Source organism: Mastigoproctus giganteus, chromosome 14 (genome assembly GCF_048544385.1).
Source record: "Mastigoproctus giganteus isolate SK-2022 chromosome 14, ASM4854438v1, whole genome shotgun sequence".
Classification (NCBI taxonomy): Eukaryota; Metazoa; Arthropoda; class Arachnida; order Uropygi; family Thelyphonidae; genus Mastigoproctus; species Mastigoproctus giganteus.
In genome coordinates this window covers 5,826,763-5,849,471 of record NC_143588.1, presented here as the reverse complement: position 1 = coordinate 5,849,471, position 22,709 = coordinate 5,826,763, and the positions used below count along the sequence as shown (strand labels likewise).

General features: G+C 39.0%; 1 protein-coding gene across 1 annotated transcript in view; it reads left to right on the top strand.

The window, feature by feature from the left end:
- Nucleotides 1-22,709, top strand: part of LOC150074956 (uncharacterized) — a 735,724-nt gene that overhangs the window by 110,478 nt on the left and 602,537 nt on the right. Inside the window, exon 5 of the mRNA XM_090389002.1 lies at nucleotides 415-525. Coding sequence (XP_090245128.1) covers nucleotides 415-525 — 111 coding nt within the window. The remainder of the gene's footprint in view (nucleotides 1-414; nucleotides 526-22,709) is intronic.

The following is a 22,709-nucleotide window of genomic DNA, read 5'->3' as shown; positions in this document are numbered from 1 at the left end:
ATGAAAACAAGTGAATGTTTTTGATTTCTTAAATACTTTAAATGATAAATTGGGATGCATTATGGATTTTATTCATATTTTTTCGCTCCTTCCATCATCTTATTGATGATAGGAGAATTTTTTTAAGAATGGTTATTCTGCTTTTTCATCTGCAAACATACAGACTGGTCTATGAATAAGCATCTTTGCAGACATTCTGCAGAATAAACTGGTCATAGACTGGTCTATGAATGTATAAACATATTTTACACACACACAGGTCTGTTTTCCCTACTTTTGGACCATGCAACTAAGTTTTAATAAGAAAATATTAAAGAAAAGTTATATTTCATAAATTTTAAAAGGAATAAAAAAACAAAAAGCTTAGAAAAACTTTGTTTATTGAAATGTAAACATTTCAATTAACTTCTATAGATTCAGCATGATGAAACCTTACCTACTCCACTTTGTGGCAAGGTACATCTTTCTTCAAGTAACTTTGATATTCTCTCAGCTGCCATGTTGAATTATCCTTTCTTTGAAAAGGTAGGGTTAATATATAAGTTGAGTGAAATGCATTCTATGAAAAATTACAGTGAAATTAAATTAAATGAATGACCCAAGTCTTTGTTTTGAATGAAAAGTTTGGTAATGTTTTGAAATCCTAAATCCACAGCATTCATTATTTATTTAATTCAATTTTATGGTTAGTAATTTAAATAAACATGATAAAATAAAATTACTATTTGTGTTCAAATAAACAGTTTTATTCAAATGGGAAATAAATTTTGCTGTCCTCTTTGAATAAAATAATGAGCAGTAAATTCTAGATTTTTTATGTACTATTTAATTAAAAAAAAAAAAACGTGTAGAATAAAACCCATAAAAAATTTTGAAATGATGTCATGGATTGCTATTACCTGGATTATTTGTCTACTGACTCTATTTTGATCATTTCTTCTCCACTTTATTTCTTCATCATCATGTGTTCCTGCAGTCTCTACGACTGTTTGGTAGCACTGATGACTTTTTTCCACATCACTGCTGAGTGCCAGCTTCTTCAAGTCCTGTTATGATCTTGTTGTTGTATCCCTTTGCAGTTGCTTTATGAAATTGTTTCTGGGTCGCCCTCTGGGTCTAGTTCCATTAATTTTTCCTTCTATAATCAGGCTTAACATTTCACTGTGTCTTAGGTTATGTCCGAACCACCTTCCTCTTCACTCCTTGATTAGGTTTATCGTTTTTCGTTTTTCTCCTAGCTTTTCTAAGACTTCTTCATTGGTCTTTTTTTCAGTCCAGCTCATTTTCTTGAATTTTCTCTAGCACCACATATCAAATGCTTCAATTCTCTGTCCATCTTGCTTGTTTATCGTCCAGTTTTTGGATACATATAGAGCCGTGTTCCAAACATAGGATTTTAGAATTCTTTTCCTTATATGCTCATTCAAATACTTTGTTGTCAGAATTTTTTGCTTTTCCTTTAAAGCTTGTTTTTCTTGCCCAATTCTTTTTTTTTTTTTTTTTTTTATGTAAACCCCAAACACGAGAGGTATTAGAACCTATAGTACTTAGTACCATGCTTGGATTGAAGGTTGAGAAGATGAAAGAAGATATTTGTTGATATTGGACTTCAACTTCTGTAGACTGTAATTTTCAGGAAATACGTACAAAGGAAGGTTGTTCCAGAAAATGGCAATTGAATGAATAAACAAGGAAGATGAAAAGTTGGTTCTGTGAGTTTGAAATTGGACAGTAAATGGATGTTGGCTGCTGGCTGCACATGTTTGGACTATTTTGAAAGAGTGAGCAGGAATTATAGAAGCCAATTCAGAAGAACAATGCTCATGGAAATATCTGTAGAAGAGGCAACAATCAGAAACAGTACGTTTATGAAACAGCGAGTGGAGAGACTGTTAGAGATGAATCATTAATTAACCTAACTGCCCTCTTCTGAATGGAATCAAGAAGCCTGAGAGAGGTTTTGGGGGCACCACCCCAGATGTGGGAACAATATTCCACGGTAGGGCAGATTTGCGATTTGTATAGGGTGAACAACTGTTTGGAAGAAAAGTAACGCCGAGAGCGAAAAAGAAAACCAAGTTTTTTAGATGCAGAGGAAGCAATATTTGTAATGTGCTTGTGCCAAGAGAGATTAGAAGTCAGGGTAATCCCCAAAAGAGATATATCGTTTTGCCTAGAAATTGGAGCGTCACCAAAGATAAGCATAGGAGCAGAAGAATAGTTTTTGCGAGATATAAGACAAGACTGAGTTTTAGAAGGATTGAAATCAACTAAGTTGTCTTTGCCCCACTGGAGAATTACCTGAAGATCCACATTTAAGGAATTGGTAGCAGATTTTCGAGAAGTTGAAGCTGATTGAGCAGGGCAAGGTTTCTCAAAATGGAAAGTGGAATGCAGTGGGCTATCATCGGCAAAACTATAGCTAGGATTTCCAGTCAATGGAAGGAGGTCATTAATATACACGAGGAAAAGAGTGGGGGAAAGAACTTAACCTTAGGGAATACCAGCATTAGTGGAGAAGTTAGAAGACAGAGAGCCATTTACCATTACCCTCAGTGAGCGATCAGAGAGAAAACTGGATAACCAATTACAAAAAACAGTTGGTAAACCATAAGATGGAAGCTTGTTTAGAAGACCTTTATGCCAAACACGATCGAAAGCATTTGAGATGTCAAGAGCAACTGCTTGTGTTTCACCGAACCTTTCCATTGAATTAGTCCATAAATGGGTATGATAAGTCAGAATATCATCAGTGGATTGACATTGACGGAATCCATACTAGCGATCATTGATCAGACAGAAGGTTTCTAGGTAGATTAAGAGTTGCGGTTAATGGATTTCTCCATTACTTTAGAAAGAGTAGAAGTAATTGAAATGGGACGATAATTGGATGGGAGAGATTTGTCACCCTTTTTAGGAACTGGCTGGATATGAGCAAATTCAAGCAGAAGGAAAAAACGCCTTTGGAATGAGAAAGTGAAAAAAAAAGGCAGCAAAGAACAGGAGTAAGTTCAGGATCACAGATTTTGTGAACAAGTGGAGAAATACCATCGGAAACTGGAGAATTCTTATCATCAAGATTCGTCAAAATCCTTGTGACATCCTTTTGACGGAAGACCACAGGAGGCATTGAATGGAGCCTGTTGGGAATGGAGGGAGGTGTTTTACCAAGATCATTAATACAGGAGTTGGAAGAAAAATGGGATGCTAGCAGGTCAACTTTATCCTTGGCTGAAGTGACAACAGAACCATCGGGTTTGGACAGAGGTGGGAGCAGAGATGGGCAAAAGTTGTGGCCAATAGCTTTGGCAAGACACTAGAATGCTCGGCTACCATTAGGGCATAAAGCAAGTTTTCTACTCTTAGCCTGTTCAAACTCTAGTTTGGACTGATTAATAATTGCTTTACAATTGTTGCGAGCTTTGGTGTAGGCAGAAAATGAAGCTGAAGAATTAGAAACAAGCCAATTACGATATGCAAAATTCTTCTCTTGAACAGCCTTAGCACATTTATTGGAAAACCAAGGTTTAGATAAAGGATGAGATTTTAAAGAGGAGTGTGGGATAAAGGATTCCATTCCTGCAAGAATAATTTCGCTGACACGATCTGAGCAAACGTTGAGATTAGAAGTTTTGAAACAGTAATCCAACGAAGGAAAAGAAATCTCGCAGGTCATACCATTTTGCATTCTTGTAATGCTAAACAACACGAAGTTGGGAATAGCCATGAGATAAAGGCTTCATTGGAGAAGAGACAATCACCAAGTTGTGATCTGAAGTGCCTAAAGGAACTCTCACTTTGACTGTGTACTTAGAAGGGTTGTTTGTGAGAAAAAGATCAAGCATGTTGGCTGTATAATTAGGTTTGTCTGGTATTCTTGTAGGTAAATGAACAATCTGTGCAAGGTCATTTGTAATTGCAAAAGCCTCAGCATCTTGACCAGCTGGGTCGGTGTGACTAGAAAATGGAAGCCAGCTGGAGTTGTGAGCATTAAAATCACCAAGGAAAATTACCTCACTGTTAGGAAAGTTGGACTGGAGAGAGTCAAGTGGCAAAGAGAGGAAGTCAAAGAGCTCCAAGTGATTGTTGGATTTGGGAGAATGGTAGAGACAGCAGATGAATTTAACACAATGAGGTAGAGAGATTTTAAGGCAGAGAAGATCGAAGAGGGGAAATTCCAAATTACCAAGTCTCTGTCAGGGAATATCAGAACGGAGATATGCACAAGTACTTTCCTTTCGCCACCTTCAAGGCGAAAGGAATCATACAGCGAATAATTTGGGCATCTGAGATGAGCAGTAGTTGAATCAACCAATAACTAAGATTCTGGCAGAAAAATTACATGGGGTTTGGCAGACAGCAAGTGGAAATGGACATTGTTGAGATTAGAATTGAGACCACATTTATTTATGAAATGAATTAGGAAGTGTTTGGGAGGTTTAGGTCTTTTCACAGAGAAGCTTGCTCTATTAGTTTTACAATTCATGGTGTATTCAATAGTAATAAAAAGTGGGTGGGACATGCTGTATGAAGTAATGAAATTTTTGGATATGGCTTACACATGGTAAGAATATACCCAGATCCTTGACATATTGTGGCCTCGACAATGCTCCCCGCACACACACACACACACGCACACTATTCGGACTCCCTCCAGTCACTATCTGGCAGAGTAGAGGTAACAAGATTATACACTAGCTGATCTGGAAGCCTCCTAGAGAGTTACCAATAGGTTTTCAGTCCGGTGTACTAACTGGTGGTCAGCCTGCGAACACCATTTTAGAGCTGTACCCTCGAAATATAAGGAATAATGGATCTCGCCACGATGTTCATCATAACCTCAAAAGTCCTCAGTCATACTGCATGATGGAAGAGATGGGGAAGGGTTGACTGGAACTTAGCTCGAGAGACTAAACATGGGTTCCACCACTTCAAGCCTTAATAAGCAAAGTGGTGGTATTGCACGGGTTGATGAGAGTCATCTACTACCTAATACTGTGTGGTAGAGGGGCGGCATTCCTCCATATGGTGTTGTTATTGTTTGTTGTTTGGTTTTTAGGAGCATTAGCAACTGAGGCCATATTGCTCCGGGATATGCGGTGGTCATTCCCTGACCTTTCCGCTTCGTCCGTATTTGGTGGTAACAGGCTCGAACCCCGGTCTAATCAAGAAGCGTGTGCTACGCACTGCTGCTCCTTCACACCTGGCTACGGAGGCACCTCCATGTGGTGTGGGCACCACACCTTGACCCCTGCTTATGTTGGTTCACACCTCGGTGGTCATCCACCATGTACTTGTGCATGGAGGTGATACCCAGGATTACTAACAGTCCCACCATTGTGAAGGTGCAAGCAGAGGATTTGGCTGTCACAGACCATCTGAACTTCACCGAAATTGGGTCCACTTGACTTGAGTGTCACCCGAATATCAGTTCCATCAGCGTTTTAGGCTGCCAGGTAGCAAGTACAGCTTGTCTGGCATATCTGAGAGAATGTCTGTGACAATCTCAAGGACTTGCTTTTATTTCGTTGGTGCATCTTTCATCTTGGCTCAGCATTTTTCCTATATATTTAAATTTTGCTGCTTTTCAATATTATTGTTTCCTATTTTGATGTTCATAGCTTTGGGGTCCTTTAAGAATGTCATGCACTTCGTTTTGTTCATGTTAATTTTTATATCATAAGCCTCTGCTGTGTGGTTTATCAGCTTTAACATCTCGATCAGGTCACTCCTTCTGGTTGCTACAATTGCTTGATCATCTGCAAATTTTATTGCTTTTATTTGTTCGCCATTTATGGTCACTCCTAAATTGCTATTTCCAAGGGCTTGTGCCATCAATTTCCTCTGCGTAGAGGTTAAATAGGCCTGGTGAAAGCAGCCAGCCTTGTCATACTCCTTTTTCTATTTTTGTTGTGTTATCAATGTGTACTATGGCTTTCTGGTCAAGTAAATAGTCACACACATTATAAAACTACAAAAATATTTTTTATCTGTAGAAACTGATGAAATATTATGCAATATTATTAATTGAAATGCATGCTTCTTGTGCCAATAATATTCAGAAGAATGTTTCATATTACACTCACAAGAAGTACCACCAATTTGTTGGTTGTTATGTTGAGTACTTTTTTTGAAACATACACAAATTTGTATGTTTCAGTTAATGTTTAATATTACAGAATAGTTTAGGGCTAAAGCCTCAGATTATGTACAGAGTTAACTAGTGTATTCCACACCACCAGGCATCTCTCATATTGTGGATTTATACTTTGCAACTGGGTTTTCATCATTGCAACACCAGAGTATCTGCCCACCCACTGATGAGAGCAGTGGGTGGGCAGGAACTCTGGTGCCATATGGGTAAAGTGACCCGATCCTTAGCATTCCACTGTGTGACATCTAGGGTGAGGGGGATTTTTCAACCCCCCATAAACAATATACACATATATTTTTTAAAATTTTTTATATATAAAAAATATTCACATACAAAATATAAATTAAATATATTGACTTCTTTGGACTAAACTTATAAAATAAAATATCAAATATTCTTAAAAAAAAAAATATATATATATATACAGGCATACCTTGAATAACGAATAGAATGCGTTCCACAAAATTACTTCGTTAAGCGAAACTTCGTTTTCAGAGGTAAAAATACTATGGCCAGAATAGGGATACGTTCCTACGTAAAGAAAATGAAAAGCTTTTTTTTCGAACAAAGAAAAGTTTTATTAAATAAACAGTCAACTTACGTACAAAGTGAAATCACATTTTAAAATATGAGTCTAAAGTTGATTGTTTATGCTTTTTTCCTCTTTCATTTAACAATTGCCTATACGGAGTTATTGCAATTAACACTGATCGTTTAACAATAACACTTCTTCCTAAATCAGGATCATTTTCACTAAAAAAATTCATTTAAGCACCTTTTTAAATCTTTGGTTGTTAACACTTTTTCGGCAGGAACTTCTTTAACTTCGTCTTCATTATCTTTGTCTTCGTTGCTAACAAGGTTTTCTAAATCTTCCACTGAAAGACCATCATCTTCTGCATTCAATAAATTCCTAACATCCTCTTCATCGACATTTTCGAAACCTATTGATTGAGCCGTCTGGATAACTTCATTTCTAATTTCTTGGATGTTATTTTCTTATTCTAGTACAACTTCTGGCCATATTTTGCGCCAAACTCCATTTAAGCATTTCTTAGTGACTTCTTTCCAAGAACTATCAATGTTTTCAATTGCGATTTTAATGGTGTAGTTTTTCCAAAAAGTTTTAACTGTCATTTCCTCTTTATCCTCTAGTTCAGTTAAACTGCTTAATGTTCGACGCAGATAATAAGCTTTAAATGATGCTATTACTCCCTGATCCAATGGTTGAATCAGGGAAGTTGTGTTTGCTAGAAGAAACACAACTTTGACAGGAATGCATGTGTCCAACGTGTTAAGATCAGTAGGATGTCCCAGAGCATTGTCTAACAACAAAAGAGCTTTTTCTTCAAAGTTGTTTTTTTTGACAATACCGTTTTACTTCAGGACAAAAGTGGTTAACAAACCAATCAGTAAATAACTCCTCAGTAACCCCCGCTTTTCTATTTGCTTTCCATATTACAGGTAAATTCATTTTTATGTTACCTTTTAACGCCCTCGGATTTTCTGAACGGTAAACTAATAACAATTTTAATTTATAATCGCCAGAGGCATTTGATCCAAAGGGTAACATTAAACGGTCTTTGGCTGCTTTGAACCCAGCAACTGATTTTTCTTCAATAGAAATGAAGCTTTTTGTTGGTAGCCGTTTCCAGAACAAACCGCTTTCGTCAACATTGAACACCAAAGTTGGAAAATTTTCAAGTTCAATTATTTCCTTTAGTTTTTCTGGAAACTTATTTGCAGCTTCTCCTGTTAATTTTACACTATGAATCCTGGCCCGTTTTTTAAATTTCTCAAACCAACCACGAGAAGCCCCAAAGGTTTCCGTAATTTCTTCAGTTTGTTTAGATTTCATGTGATTAAACTGGAATATTTTTTTATGTTAAATGGGGCTTGAAATTGCCGACTTCGTTATATCAAAGCTTCGTTATCAGAGGTAACGTTAACCGAGGTATGCCTGTATATATATATATTTTTTTTTTTTTCACAGAAAGGCTGAAATTCAGTATACGCCACCCGTCGTGTTACGCTACATAATGAACAGAGGGTTGTGTGAAGGATGTGAACTGAGAAAAATAATTGTAATTAGAAGGAAAAAAAACACTTATTAGAGGGGTCATGTTTTTAATCGATTTTCATTTTTGTTTAGTGAAAAAAGGTTAAGTTTTTTCTGAGAAATAATAATAGTAATATAATACATCTTTTAACAATAAATACAAGAGAATTTAAATACAGTGGAATCTCATTAATACAAAGTTCAAGGGAACTAAATTTTCACGCTTTGTAATAACAAAGTTTGTAGTAATGAGATCCCCCAAAAGTGTCAAAATTTTACCTTTTTTTTTTTTTGGTACGTACTGTATATCTATTTGCTGTGTTTGTATGCTTTGCACATACAAACCATTAACTTTTTAATAAATTAATCTAATTTAAAGACAGAATCCAATGTTTGTCAGTTTTTATCTTATATGCATTTTTAACTACCGCACAGATGTTATTAAATGCAATAGTTGTTTCTTTATCAATGTTACTGCACATTCTCTATTATGTTCAATGCATTTTGGGCATCTTTTTTAGATGGCAGTGTGCACTCTTCTTTGCTGTCGCTGGTAACAAAAACATCATCGTTTTGTTTGGTACCAGCAGCTCTTCTGGTGTTGTTGGTGTTGCAGTGGTAGCAACTTCATCATCCACCTTCACAAACTTTTCAAATTTGGCAGCAAAATGTACATGCTTCTTCAAATTTCTCCATTCCTCACTGTTGTTATCACATTCATCTGCTGGACCATGTTTTTCGATGATGTTCTCGCCAAAGCCACTCTTTCTGAAGCTGTTGATTATTACACTTGATGTAATACTTTCCCAAGCAATAACAAAATTATGGGTAGAATCCAATACATTCCAATTTGGCTGCAAATTGTTCCCTCCTATGTTGCGGCTCAAGTACCTTATCAGGCGGGCTCTGTATGCTCTCTTGAGGTTATAAATAATGCCTTGATCCAGTGGTTGCATAAAACTGGTGGTATTTGGGGGTAAAAAAAACAACAGCCATATATTTGTTAACTTAAATGTCTCGGCAGAATGTGCTGTACAGTCTAGAATCACCAAAATGTTCCTTTATTCTGAAGCCATTCTTCTGTCCAATTTTGATAACCAAGACTGAAAAATTTTGACGATAAGCCAAGCACATCTGTCGGCCTCATAATCACAGGGAAGTTGGTTAACTGCTTTAAAACATCTTGGCTTGGAAAACTTACCAATCACAAGTGGGCGTAGTTTTGTACTGCCAGCTGAATTGCAGCATAACAGAACAGTGAGTCTTTGTTTACTTAATTTTCCACCATGACAAGACTCTCCTCCAACACCAAATGTTTTGTTTGTCAGCAAATTATAAAATAAACCTGTCTCATCAAGATTAAAAATATCCTTTGCCTCATATTTTTCAAGGATGGTCCGTGCAGAACACAACCAGTCTGTAGCCTTTTCTTTGTCGAGTAATCCAGACTCACTGCAAAAATTTCACGAAACCAAGTTATTCCTGTCTCTAAATCTTTGGAGCCAGCCACTGCTGCATTTGAAGTTGCTAATCCCATGTTGCTGAGCTAGATAATTTGCCTTTTCTTGCAAAATATAACCTGATATTGGCAAATTAGATGCACGCATTTGTTGGTACCATTGAAAAGTTTTGTTTCGAGCTCCTCGTGTTTTGCACCATGAATTCGTTTCCTGTTTTTCATCGCTGCTCCAGTGTCACGCACTTCTTCAAGTCTTTTTAGGTTTTTCATTATTGTAGATAAAGTAGGTAAAGGGATGTTGTATTCCTTTGCAATGTCCGTTTTGCTTCTTTCCATCCTGTCAGCGCCTTGTATAATTTTTAGTTTAATTTCCAGACTTAATTCTGTCCGTCTGTATTTTTTCGCCATAACACTGCTAGATAAGATTTAATATAAACAAATTTTAAATTAATTTAAAGAAACAAGTTCTGAAAAAGATATCAGCCCAGATAAAATGGCACAAAAATTAGATTACTGTATATGATAGCTTAACAAGTTACTTAACAAGTACAGGTCACTGTTGAAAAAAAACCGTGAATTAGGGTTGAATTTGAAAGTGTCTGCAATTCTGCCCAGACACGATAGGAGGGAGTATATGATGAGAGCCTTGTCGATCAATTTGGCCCTGGAAAGATTGTGCAAGGCCCAAGGGGTAGAATTTTTTTCAGCCTGGACTGTACTTGTTAATAGGAGAGACTGCTTCTACAGGGATGGGATACACTTAAATAGAAAGGGTGCAAGAATATTTGCTGATGCTATCAAGGCAGTGTTAGGTGGGTCAGAAAAACGCTAGCTTGGGGGGTTACAAAGACTAATAGATTAACAGTAGCCACTGGCAGAGGTGAAAGTGATTTTTGCGCTGCTTCTATTGGAATGAGCAGAAGTTTGAAAAACAAGATGCAGGATATTTTAGAGACTGCTGGGAGTCATTACGGTACAAGTAAACACATGGGGCGAGTTAGGGTAGCTAAGAACAGAAACAGGTGCAAGTATACTTGCGTGTACACTAATGCTAGTAGTTTGGTAAATAAATTTGATGAATTTGAGGTATTGCTCAAAGCATTAAAGGCGGATATTGTTGAGATATCAGAGACGTGGTGTCACACAGATATAAGGAATGCAGAACTGGAATTTGGGGAGTACAACATCTACAGAAAGGATAGATTTGATAGGAAGAGAGGAGGGATTATGAAAAAACACATAAAACACATATATTAAAAAACACATAAAATCCAAAGAAGTGAAGCCAGTCGACATCGCTGGATAGTGCAGTGTCGAGTCAGTTTGGTGTGACATAAGCATTGGGAGATCAAAATTGAGAGTAGGAGTGTGCTATAGGCCTAATGACTCTGATGAGTATAATAAGAAACTGTACAGGGAAATAGAGTGGGCCAGTACATCAGAAAGTCTTATAATGGGGGATTTTAATTTCCCAGATATTGACTGGAATTTGTGAGTTGGTCACTCACACACTAGCAAGGCTTTTGTGGATTTTTGGATGATTGTTTTCTACATCAGCATGTTTGGGAGGCAAATAGAGGGAGTAATACTCTTGATTTGATTATCAGTAGTGATTCTTCATGCATTAAGAATCTGCAGATAAAGGAACCACTAGGTGGCAGTGATCACAGTGTGCTGAAGTGGGATTTACTCAAAGAGGTAACTACCATCAGGGGGAAAGGGAAGGGCTATTGCTTTCATAAAGGCGACTATGATGGTCTGAGACAGTATTTAAATTCTATACTGTGGGACCAACTGAAAATGTTACCAACAGCAAATTCAAAATGGGAAGCATTCAAAGAACTTATCTTGGAAGCTACTATGTTTTACATACCAACTAAGAAATATTGTTCAAGGTTTAGGCCTAAATGGAACTAATGAGACATTAGCATTAGTAGAGGCATTTGATGCAAGAAAGCAAGCTTATGCAGCATCAGCCAAAAAAAAACACTTCTACTTCACCCCTCTGTTCATTCGAAATACCTGTCCATCTGAGCCTTAAACTTATTTAGTCTATCAACTTCCATGACAAGGGATGGAAGTCTGTTCCACCAAACAACCACCTGCTGGCTAAAGGCAAATTTCTGCACGTCAATCCTACATCTGTCTTTCCTCAATTTGAATTTATGCCCTCTCAGGTGATTATTCTGAGCAAGAGGAAGAATCCCATCAGCATTGAGCATGCTCAAACCATTCAAGGCTTTATAAACCTCTATCAGATCACCTCGCTGGTGCCTAGTCTCCAGACATTGTAATTTGCAAAACATAAGCCTTTCTTCGTAAGAGCACCCTTTGTTCCATTCACTAATCTTGTTGCCCTTCTCTGTACTCGTTCCAGCAGCTCTACATCCTTCTTGAAATGAGGCCTCGAGACCTGTATACAGTACTCTAGGTGTGGCGAGACCATTGCCTCATACAAGAGAATAATCACCTCCTTATCCGTGCTAGAAAAATTCTTATATATCATTGACAATACACCATGAGCTACTTTTCCAACCCATCTGCACTGCTCAGAGAACTTCATATCTGCCTGCACAACCACCCCCACCCAGGTCCCTTTCAGTCTCTACCACTTTCGGTGTAGTACCACAGAGTTGATACGTTGCTCTGGGGTTGCTGTTTCCCCTATGTAGTACTTTACATTTGTCAATGTTAAACTTCATTTGCCACCTCTCAGCCCATCTGCTCAATCTTTCCAGATCCTGTTGCAGCAGCATAGTGTCAGTAGTGTCCTTGACAACCCTGCCAACCTTCGTATCGTCTGCAACCTTGGACATTAAGCTTGATATACCATCATCAATATCATTTATAAATACAGAAAACAATAATGGACCCAACACTGAACCCTTAGGGACTCCACTAATAACATTAGTCCACGATGAGCAGTGTCCATTAATTAACACTCTCTGTCTTCTCCCCCTCAACCACCCCTTTATCCATAGCAGCAATTTTGCTCCAATTTGTGCAGCAGTCTTCCATGTGCAACAGTATCAAAAGCCTTTCTAAGATCCAAGTATATAATATCAAAGTTATTCCCTGCATCCAGTTCTTTTGTGACTGCATCATAGTATCCAATCAAATTGGTCAGGCAAGACTTCCCCTTAACAAAACCATGCTGTGTCCGAGCTATAACTGAAATCTTGTCTAGATGATTCTGCAGTGCTTTTTTAACCAGTGCCTCCATTAATTTTCCTGGAACAGAAGTTAAACTCACAGGTCTATAATTACTTGTGTCAGCCTTTGATCCTGCTTTATGAATGGGTACCTCCACTGAGTCCAAGGAAGCTCTCATAATTATGGCTAAGGGTTTGCTTACTTCCTCTGCTGCCTCCTTTAATATAACTGGATAGAAACCATCTGCCCCAGGTGCCTTTCTTGGGTTTATCTTCAACAATTTCTACTCCACTTTACTCTCAGTTATTACAAGATTCTCTAGCTTACTGCCAGCGTTGAATACACCTCTGGCATTCCCCTCACTGAATAACTCCTCATTTGTGAATGTCGATGCAAAATATTCATTTAGTTTGTTAGCTACCTGAGCAGGATCATCAACAGTTGACCCATCGATATCAAGCGGACCAATCTGATTCATCCCCTTCCTTCTAGAGTTTACATAAATAAAGAACTCTTTGCTGTTTTTCTTTGCATACCTTGCCAAAGATTTCTCATAATCTGCCTTTGCCTGCCTAACCTCCTTTGTAACTTGGTTACAGATCAACTTGTATCTATCATAAGCTTCTGTGTCACGTGTTAATTTGTATGTATCCCATGCATTTTTCTTCTCTGCCATATGTCTCATTACTTCATCTGACATCCATTTAGGCCTACACCTTGAACAATATTTCTTAGTTGGTATGTAAAGCCTAGTAGCTTCCAAGATAAGTTCTTTGAATGCTTCCCATTTTGAATTTGCTGTTGGTAACATCATCAGTTGGTCCCACTGTATAGAATTTAAATACTGTCTCAGTCCATCGTAGTCACCTTTATGAAAGCAATAACCCTTCCCTTTACCCCTAATGGTAGTTACCTCTTTGAGTAAATCCCACTTCAGCACACTGTGATCACTGCCACCAAGTGGTTCCTTTATCTGCAGATTCTTAATGCATGAAGAATCAGGCGCCTCCGTAGCCAGGTGGGAAGGAGCAGCAGTGCGTAGCACACGCTTCTTGATTAGACCGGGGTTCGAGCCCATCACCACCAAATACGGAGGATGCGGAACGGTCAGGGAATGACCACCGCATATCCCGGAGCAATATGGCCTTAGTTGCTAATGCTCCTAAAAACCAAATAACTAACTAACTAGCATGAAGAATCACTACTAATAATCCAATCAAGAGTTTTACTCCCTCTAATTGCCTCCTGAACATGGTGATGTAGAAAACAATCATCCGATAAATCCACAAAGGCCTTGCTAGTGTGTGAGTGACCAGTCCCCAAATTCCAGTCAATATCTGAGAAATTAAAATCCCCCATTATAAGACTCTCTGATGTACAGGAACACTCTATTTCCCTGTACAGTTTCTTATTATACTCATCAGAGTCATTAGCCCTATAGCACACTCCTACTCTCAAATTTGATCTCCCAATGCTTATGTCACACCAAGTGAAGCCAGGAAATCCCTGGACACTGCACTGTCCAGGGATTTCCTGACTTCACTTCCTTGGATTTTATGTGTTTCTTAACTAATAGCATAACCCCTCCTGCCTTCTATCCTTTCTGTAGACCTTGTACTCCTCAAATTCCAGTTCTGCATTCCGTATATCTGTGTGATACCACATCTCTGATATCCCAACAATATCTGCCTTTGATATTTTGAGCAATACCTCAAATTCATCAAATTTATTTACTATACTCATAGCATTGGTGTACACGCAAGTACATGCACCTGTTTCTATTCTTAGCTACCCTAACACAACCCATGTGTTTACTTGTACCGCAGTGAATCCCAGCGGTCTCTGAAATATCCTGCATCTTGTTTTTCAGGCTTCTTCTCATTCCAATAGAAGCAGTGCAAGAATCACTTTCACCTCTGCCAGTGGCTACTTTTAATCTATTAGTCTTTGTATCCCCACTAGCTAGCAGTTTTTGGACCCACCTAACACTGCCACGATAGCATCTGTAAATATTCTTGCACCCTTTCTATTTAAGTGTATCCCATCCCTGTAGAAGCAGTCTCTCCTGTTAACAAGTACCGTGGCTGAAAAACATGCTACCCCTTGAGCCTTGCACAATCTTTCCAGGGGCAAATTGATTGACAAGGCTCTCATCATATACTCCCTCCTGTCGTGTCTGAGCAGAATTGGAGACAGTTTGAATTTCAACCCTAATTCATGGGTTTTTTTCAAAGGTGACCTGCACTTGTTAAGTAATTCTGCCGGTCTCCTACTCTTGATATCATTAGTGCTACCGTGTACAACTATATCACTTTTTGTACACTTAAAAGATGGTATCCGCTCTACAACGTCATCAACCTTTTCCACTGGCAGACATACCCTGGTCCTGTTCCATCTGTCCTTTTTACAAAGCATGTTCTCCGTTTCCATGACAATAGAGTCACATATGACAGAGAAGAAAAATGCATGGGATACATATAAATTAACACGTGACACAGAAGCCTATGATAGATACAAGTTGATCTGAAACCAAGTTACAAAGGAGGTTAGGCAGGCAAAGGCAGATTATGTGAAATCTTTGGCAAGGGATGCAAAGAAAAGAAGCAAAGAGTTCTTTTCTTATTTAAACTCTAGAAGGAAGGGGGATGAATCAGATTGGTCCACTTGATATCGATGTGTCAACTGTTGATGATTCTGCTCATGTAGCTAGCAAACTAAATGAATATTTTGCATCGACACTCACAAATGAGGAGTTATTCAGCGAGGGGAATGCCAGAGGTGTATTCAACTCTGGCAGTAAGCTAGAGAATCTTGTAATAACTGAGAGTAAAGTGGAGGAGAAATTGTTGAAGATAAATACAAGAAAGGCACCTGGGATGGGTGGGATCTATCCAGTTATATTAAAGGAGGCAGCAAAGGAAGTAAGCAAACCCTTAGCCCTAATTATGAGAGCTTCCTTGGACTTAGGGGAGGTACCCACAGACTGGAGTTGTGCAAATGTGACCCCAATTCACAAAGGAGGACAAAGGCCGACACAAGTAATTATAGACCTGTGAGTTTAACTTCTGTTCCAGGAAAATTAATGGAGGCACTGGTTAAAGAAGCACTGCAGGATCATCTAGAGAAGATTTCAGTTATAGCTCAGACACAGCATAGTTTTGTTAAGGGGAAGTCTTGCCTGACCAATTTGATTGGATACTATGATGCAGTCACAAAAGAACTGGATGCAGGGAATAACTTTGATATTATATACTAGGATCTTAGAAAGGCTTTTGATACTGTTGCACATGGAAGACTGCTGCACAAATTGGAGCAGTGTGGCATTGGAGACAAATTGCTGCTATGGATAAAGGGGTGGTTGAGGGGGAGAAGGCAGCGAGTGTTAATCAATGGACACTGCTCATCGTGGTCTAATGTTATTAGTGGAGTCCCTCAGGTTCAGTGTTCGGTCCATTATTGTTTTCTGTATTTATAAAGTGATATTGATGATGGTATATCAAGCGTAGTGTCCAAGTTTGCAGATGATACAAAGTTGGCAGGGTTGTCAAGGACACTACTGACACTATGCTGCTGCAACAGGATCTGGAAAGGTTGAGCAGATGGGCTGAGAGGTGGCAAATGAAGTTTAACATTGACAAATGTAAAGTACTACATATGGGAAACAGCAACCCCAGAGCAACGTATCAACTCTGTGGTATTACACTGACAGTGGTAGAGAATGAAAAGGACCTGGGGGGGTAATTGTGCAGCCAGTTATGAAGTTCTCTGAGCAGTGCAAGAGTAGCTCATGGTATCTTGTTAATAATATACAGGAATTTGGTGTTTTTAGGAATAAGGAGGTGATTATTCCCTTGTATAAGATAATGGTCAGGCCACACCTTGAGTACTGTATACAGGTCTGGAGGCCTCATTTCAAGAAGGATGTAGAGCTGCTGGAACGAGTACAGAGAAGGGCAACAAGATTAGTGAATGGAACAAAGGGGTACTCTTACGAAGAAAGGCTTCAGTTTTGAAGCCTTTCTTGCTGGTGCCTAGTCTCCTTGCTGGAGACTAGGCATCAGCAAGGTGATCTGATAGAGGTGTACAAAGCCTTGAATGGTTTGAGCATGCTCAATGCTGATGGGATTCTTCCTCTTGCTCAGAATAATCACCTGAGAGGGCATAAATTCAAATTGAGGAAAGACAGATGTAGGATAGATGGGTGGAAATTTGCCTTTAGCCAGTGGGTAGCTGGTTGGCGGAACAGACTTCCATCCCTTGTTGTGGAAGTTGATAGCCTAAAAAAATTTAAGGCTCAGCTGGACAGGTATTTCAAACGAACGGATGGGTGAAGTGGAAGTTTGTTTTTTTTTTTTTTTTTTGGCTGATGCTACATAAGCTTGCTTTCTTGCATCACATGCCTCTACTAATGCTAATGCTAATAGCAAAAGATTCTTTGAACTGACATAACAATTGCAACTGAACTTATTCCCATGGAGAGTGAGGGAGTGCATGTAAACAACTTAGAAAAACTTTTTATTCTTTTTTTAATTCAACAACTCAACTTTAATTCAAGAACTACATATGGGAAGCAGTAACCCCAGAGTAAAATATAAACTGTGTGGTATGACACTGACAGTAGTAGAGAATGAAAAGGACCTGAGGGGTAATTGTGCAGGCAGATGAAGTTTTCTGAGCAATGCAGATGGTCTGCAAGAGTAGCTCATGGTGTCTTGTCAATGATATACAGGAATTTTTCTAGCTGGGATAAGGAGGTGATTATCCCCTTGTATAAGGCAATGGTCAGGCTACACCTTGAGTACTGTATACAGGTCTGGAGGCCTCATTTTAAGAAGGATGTAGAGCTGTTGGAATGAGTTCAGAGAAGGGAAAGAAGATTAGTGAATGGAACAAAGGGTTGCTCTTACGAAGAAAGGCTTATGTTTTGCAAATTACAGTGTCTGGAGATTAGCCATTTGCGAGGTGATCTGATTGAGGTGTATAAAGCCTTGAATGGTTTGAGCATGAACAATTCTGATGGGATTCTTCCTCTTTCTCAGATTAATTGCCTGAGAGGGCATAAATTCAAATTGAGGAAAGGCAGTTGTAGGTTTGATGTGTTGAACTTTGCCTGTAGCCAGCTGGTGGTTGATTACTGGAACAAACTTCCATCTGTCATTGCAGAAGTTAATAGCTTAAATAGATTCTAGGAAGAACTTGACAAACATTTGGAGTGAGTGGATGGGTTAAATAAGGTTTTTTTTTTTTTTTTTTCTGGTGATGCTATTATAAGCTTGCTTTCTTGCATCATGTGCCTTTGCTAATGCAAAGTATCATATGGGTTTCAGTAAACCCCAGAATAACATACTAACTGTGTGGTACTACACTCAGGGTAATGAAGTTGTTTGAGCAATGCAGACAGGCTGCCAGGACAACTCATGGGGATTTGTCAATGATTTATAGGAATTTTGCTAGCAGGGAAAAGGAGGTGATTATTCCATTGTTATAATATCATCTTATTTTATTTTATTTTAATATACTGTTTATACAGTCAGTATATTTATTTAATAAAGGTATTTTATGGATTTGAGTAAGGAGTTTAGTAGCATTATTGATGAATCACAGTGTTCCTGACTCCAAAGGCTTCTTCAGTGGGTCATGCCACAGCTTGCATGCTGCATAACAGTCTGGAGGCCTCATTTTATGAAGCAGGCCTGGCAATGAGATTGTGAGGGGGAATAAATGGGTGATCTTACCAAGAAAGCAAATTGCAAATTTGAAATTCAGCAAATCTGCAAATTGCTGCACTGGTGACTAGGAACCTGTGAGCTGATCTGATTGAGGTGTTTAAGGCTTTGAATGGATTGAGCAGACTGAGTGCTGAATTGATTAATCCTCTTGTTCAGACTACACACATGAGGGGACACAAATTCAAATTGAAGAAGAAGAATAGTTGCAGAATAGATCTATTGAAGTTTTCCTTTAACCAGTAGGTGGTTGGTTGCTGGAACAAACTTCCATCGGGTGTTGTTGATTTTGATAGCTTAAATAAATTCAAGTGAGAACTAGACAAAGTTCGAGGGTGAATAGCTGAAATGGGAAGAGTTTTTTTTTTCTTTTTTTTTTTGGCTGATGCTGTATAAGCTTGCTTTCCTGCATCATGACCACTACTAATATTGCTAATCCTATATACAAAATCATATATTGGATATCACAATAAGATTGCTACCAGCTGTAACAAAGTTGCCTGGGAAGTGGCAACTGCTACTAGTCCACTAAGCTATTTAAAAAAAAAAAACAAACAAACTAAGTTGGTAGTCCCTGACATCCTTGTTTTAATTCATTGCAATATCAGCATGATGCAGTAGTGCTTTATTATGCTGAATTTATGTTAAAAATTATAACTCTCTAAAAATTATAAAAATTAAATTATAATTATAAAAATTATAATTATAAAAATTATAATAGTATCGGTAAGGGTTTCCACGTGTTCGTAACTACCGCTACCGTTATTAACTTTCCCGCCATTGTGATACCGTACTAGATATACCGTAGGTTATATACCGTACTAGATAGCGTTAGTTGAACTTCGTTAGCAGTTAAATTGTACGTTTAAATAAATACATATAACGACTTAGATTACAAACGTAATATAATTAATAACATAACATAATTAATTAATAAATTAATAGAATCATGACTCAGACCAGAGCAGCAAAGCAAAAGGCTCAAGCTAATGGAAGTGCTGTGGCTCAGAGCAGAACTGAGGGGGGGCAGTTGTCCTCTGACTCACAGCCTTATAAAATGCACTGTTTGCTTGATGTTTGCAGAGCAATCGGGTACGGGACATGATACTGCTAAGGGGGATGTCTTTGTGTGTGTGTGTGTGTGTGTGTGTGTGTGTGTGTGTGTGTGTGTGTGTGTGTGTGTGTGTGTGTGTGTGTGTGTGTGTGTGTGTGTGTGTGTGTGTGTGTGTGTGTGTGTGTGTGTGTGCGTGCGTGCGTGCGTGTGTGTGCGCGCGCGCGCGCGCGAGGCAAGGAGTGTATCGATATCAGGCAACAACTCGGCGTTCTTTTGGGCCTATATGAGAGCTTGAAGGACAGGGTGGATGCCCTCGAAGAAACTAAATTGAGGGGCCCATCAAGCTCTCAGCTGCCCACATCAATGCCAGAGCTTGCACTTGGGCATCGCGTGACACAGAGACAACCCCCAAGGCAGAATGCGCTGGTCCCGAAGGAACTAGTAGTTGTTGGTGACTCTATTGTCAGGGAAACGGGGAACATGCTTTGTAAAAAAGATAGGTGGAACAGGACCAGGGTATGTCTGCCAGGGGCAAAGGTTGATGACGTTGTAGAGCGAATATCATCTTTTAAGGGCACAAAAGGTGATATAGTTGTACACGTTGGCACTAATAATATTAAGAGTAGGAGACCGGCAGAATTACTTAACAAGTACAGGTCACTGTTGAACAAAAGCCGAGAATTAGGGTTGAATTTGAAAGTGTCTGCAATTCTGCCCAGACACGATAGGAGGGAGTATATGATGAGAGCCTTGTCGATCAATTCGGCCCTGGAAAGATTGTGCAAGGCTCAAGGGGTAGAATTTTTTTCAGCCTGGACTGTACTTGTTAACAGGAGAGATTGCTTCTACAGGGATGGGATACACTTAAATAGAAAGGGTGCAAGAATATTTGCTGATGCTATCGAGGCAGTGTTAGGTGGGTCGGAAAACTGCTAGCTTGGGGGGAGACAAAGACCAATAGATTGACAGTAGCCACTGGCAGAGGTGAAAGAGATTCTTGCACTACTTCTATTAGAATGAGCAGAAGCCTGAAAAACAAGATGCATGGTATTTCAGAGACTGCTGGGAGCCATTGTGGTACAAGTAAACACATGGGTTGTGTTAGGGTAGCTAAGAATAGAAACAGGTGCAGGTATACTTGCGTGTACACCAATGCTAGGAGTTTAGTAAATAAATTTGATGAATTTGAGGTATTGCTCAAAACATCGAAGGCAGATATTGTTGGGATATCAGAGACGTGGTGTCACACAGATATAAGGGATGCGGAACTGCAATTTGGGGAGTACAACGTCTACAGAAAGGATAGACAGGATAGGAAGGGGGGAGGTGTTATGCTATTAGTTAAGAAACACATAAAACCAAGGAAGTGAAGCCAGTCGACATCGCTGGACAGTGCAGTGTGGAGTCAGTTTGGTGTGACATAAACATTGGGAGATCAAAATTGAGAGTAGGAGTGTGCTATAGGCCTAATGACTCTGATGAGTATAATAAGGAACTGTACAGGGAAATAGAATGGGCCAGTAAATCAGAGTGTCTTATAATGGGAGATTTTAATTTCCCAGATATTGACTAGAATTTGGGGGCTGGATACTCACACACTAGCAGGGCTTTTGTGGATTTATTGGATGATTGTTTTCTACATCAGCATGTTCGGGAGGCAACTAGAGGGAGCAATACTCTTGATTTGATTATCAGCAGTGATTCTTCATGCATTAAGAATCTGCAGATAAATGAACCACTAGGTGGCAGTGATCACAGTGTGCTGAAGTGGGATTTACTCAAAGAGGTAACTACCATTAGGGGTAAAGGGAAGGGTTATTGCTTCCGTAAAGGCGACTACGATGGACTGAGACAGTATTTAAATTCTATACAGTGGGACCAACTGATGATGTTACCAACAGCAAATTCAAAATGGGAAGCATTCAAAGAACTTATCTTGGAAGCTACTAGGCTTTACATACCAACTAAGAAATATTGTTCAAGGTTTAGGCCAAAATGGATGTCAGATGAACTAATGAGGCATATGGCAGAGAAGAAAAATGCATGGGATACTTACAAATTAACACATGACACAGAAGCCTATGATAGATAGAAGTTGATATGCAACCAAGTTACAAAGGAGGTTAGGCAGGCGAAGGCAGATTACGAGAAATCCTTGGCAAGGGATGCAAAGAAAAACAGCAAAGAGTTCTTTACTTATGTAAACTCTAGAAGGAGAGGGATGAATCAGATTGGTCCTCTTGATATTGATGGGTCAAGTGTTGATGATCCTGCTCAGGTAGCTAACAAACTAAATGAATATTTTGCATCGACATTCACACATGAGGAGTTATTCAGCGAGGGGAATGCCAGCGGTGTATTCAACTCTAGCAGTAAGTTACAGAATCTTGAAATAACTGGGAGTAAAGTGGAGGAGAAACTGTTGAAGATAAACACAAGAAAGGCACCCGGGGTGGATGGGATCTATCCAGTTATATTAAAGGAGGCAGCAAAGGAAGTAAGCAAACCCTTAGCCATAATTATGAGAGCTTCCTTGGACTCAGGGGAGGTACCCATAGACTGGAAATGTGCAAATGTGACCCCAATTCACAAAGGAGGATCAAAGGCTGACACAAGTAATTATAGACCTGTGAGCTTAACTTCTGTTCCAGGAAAATTAATGGAGGCACTGGTTAAAGAAGCACTGCAGGATCATTTAGACAAGACTTCAGTTATAGCTCAGACACAGCATGGTTTTGTTAAGGGGAAGTCTTGCCTGACCAACTTGATTGGATACTATGATGCAGTCACAAAAGAACTGGATGCAGGGAATAACTTTGATATTATATACTTGGATCTTAGAAAGGCTTTTGATACTGTTGCACATGGAAGACTGCTACACAAATTGGAGCAGTGTGACATTGGAGGCAAATTACTGCTATGGATAAAGGGGTGGTTGAGGGGGAGAAGACAGAGAGTGGTAATCAATGGACACTGCTCATCGTGGACTGATGTTATTAGTGGAGTCCCTCAGGGCTCAGTGTTGGGTCCATTGTTTTCTGTATTTATAAATGATATTGATGATGGTATATCGGGATTAATGTCCAAGTTTGCAGACGATACAA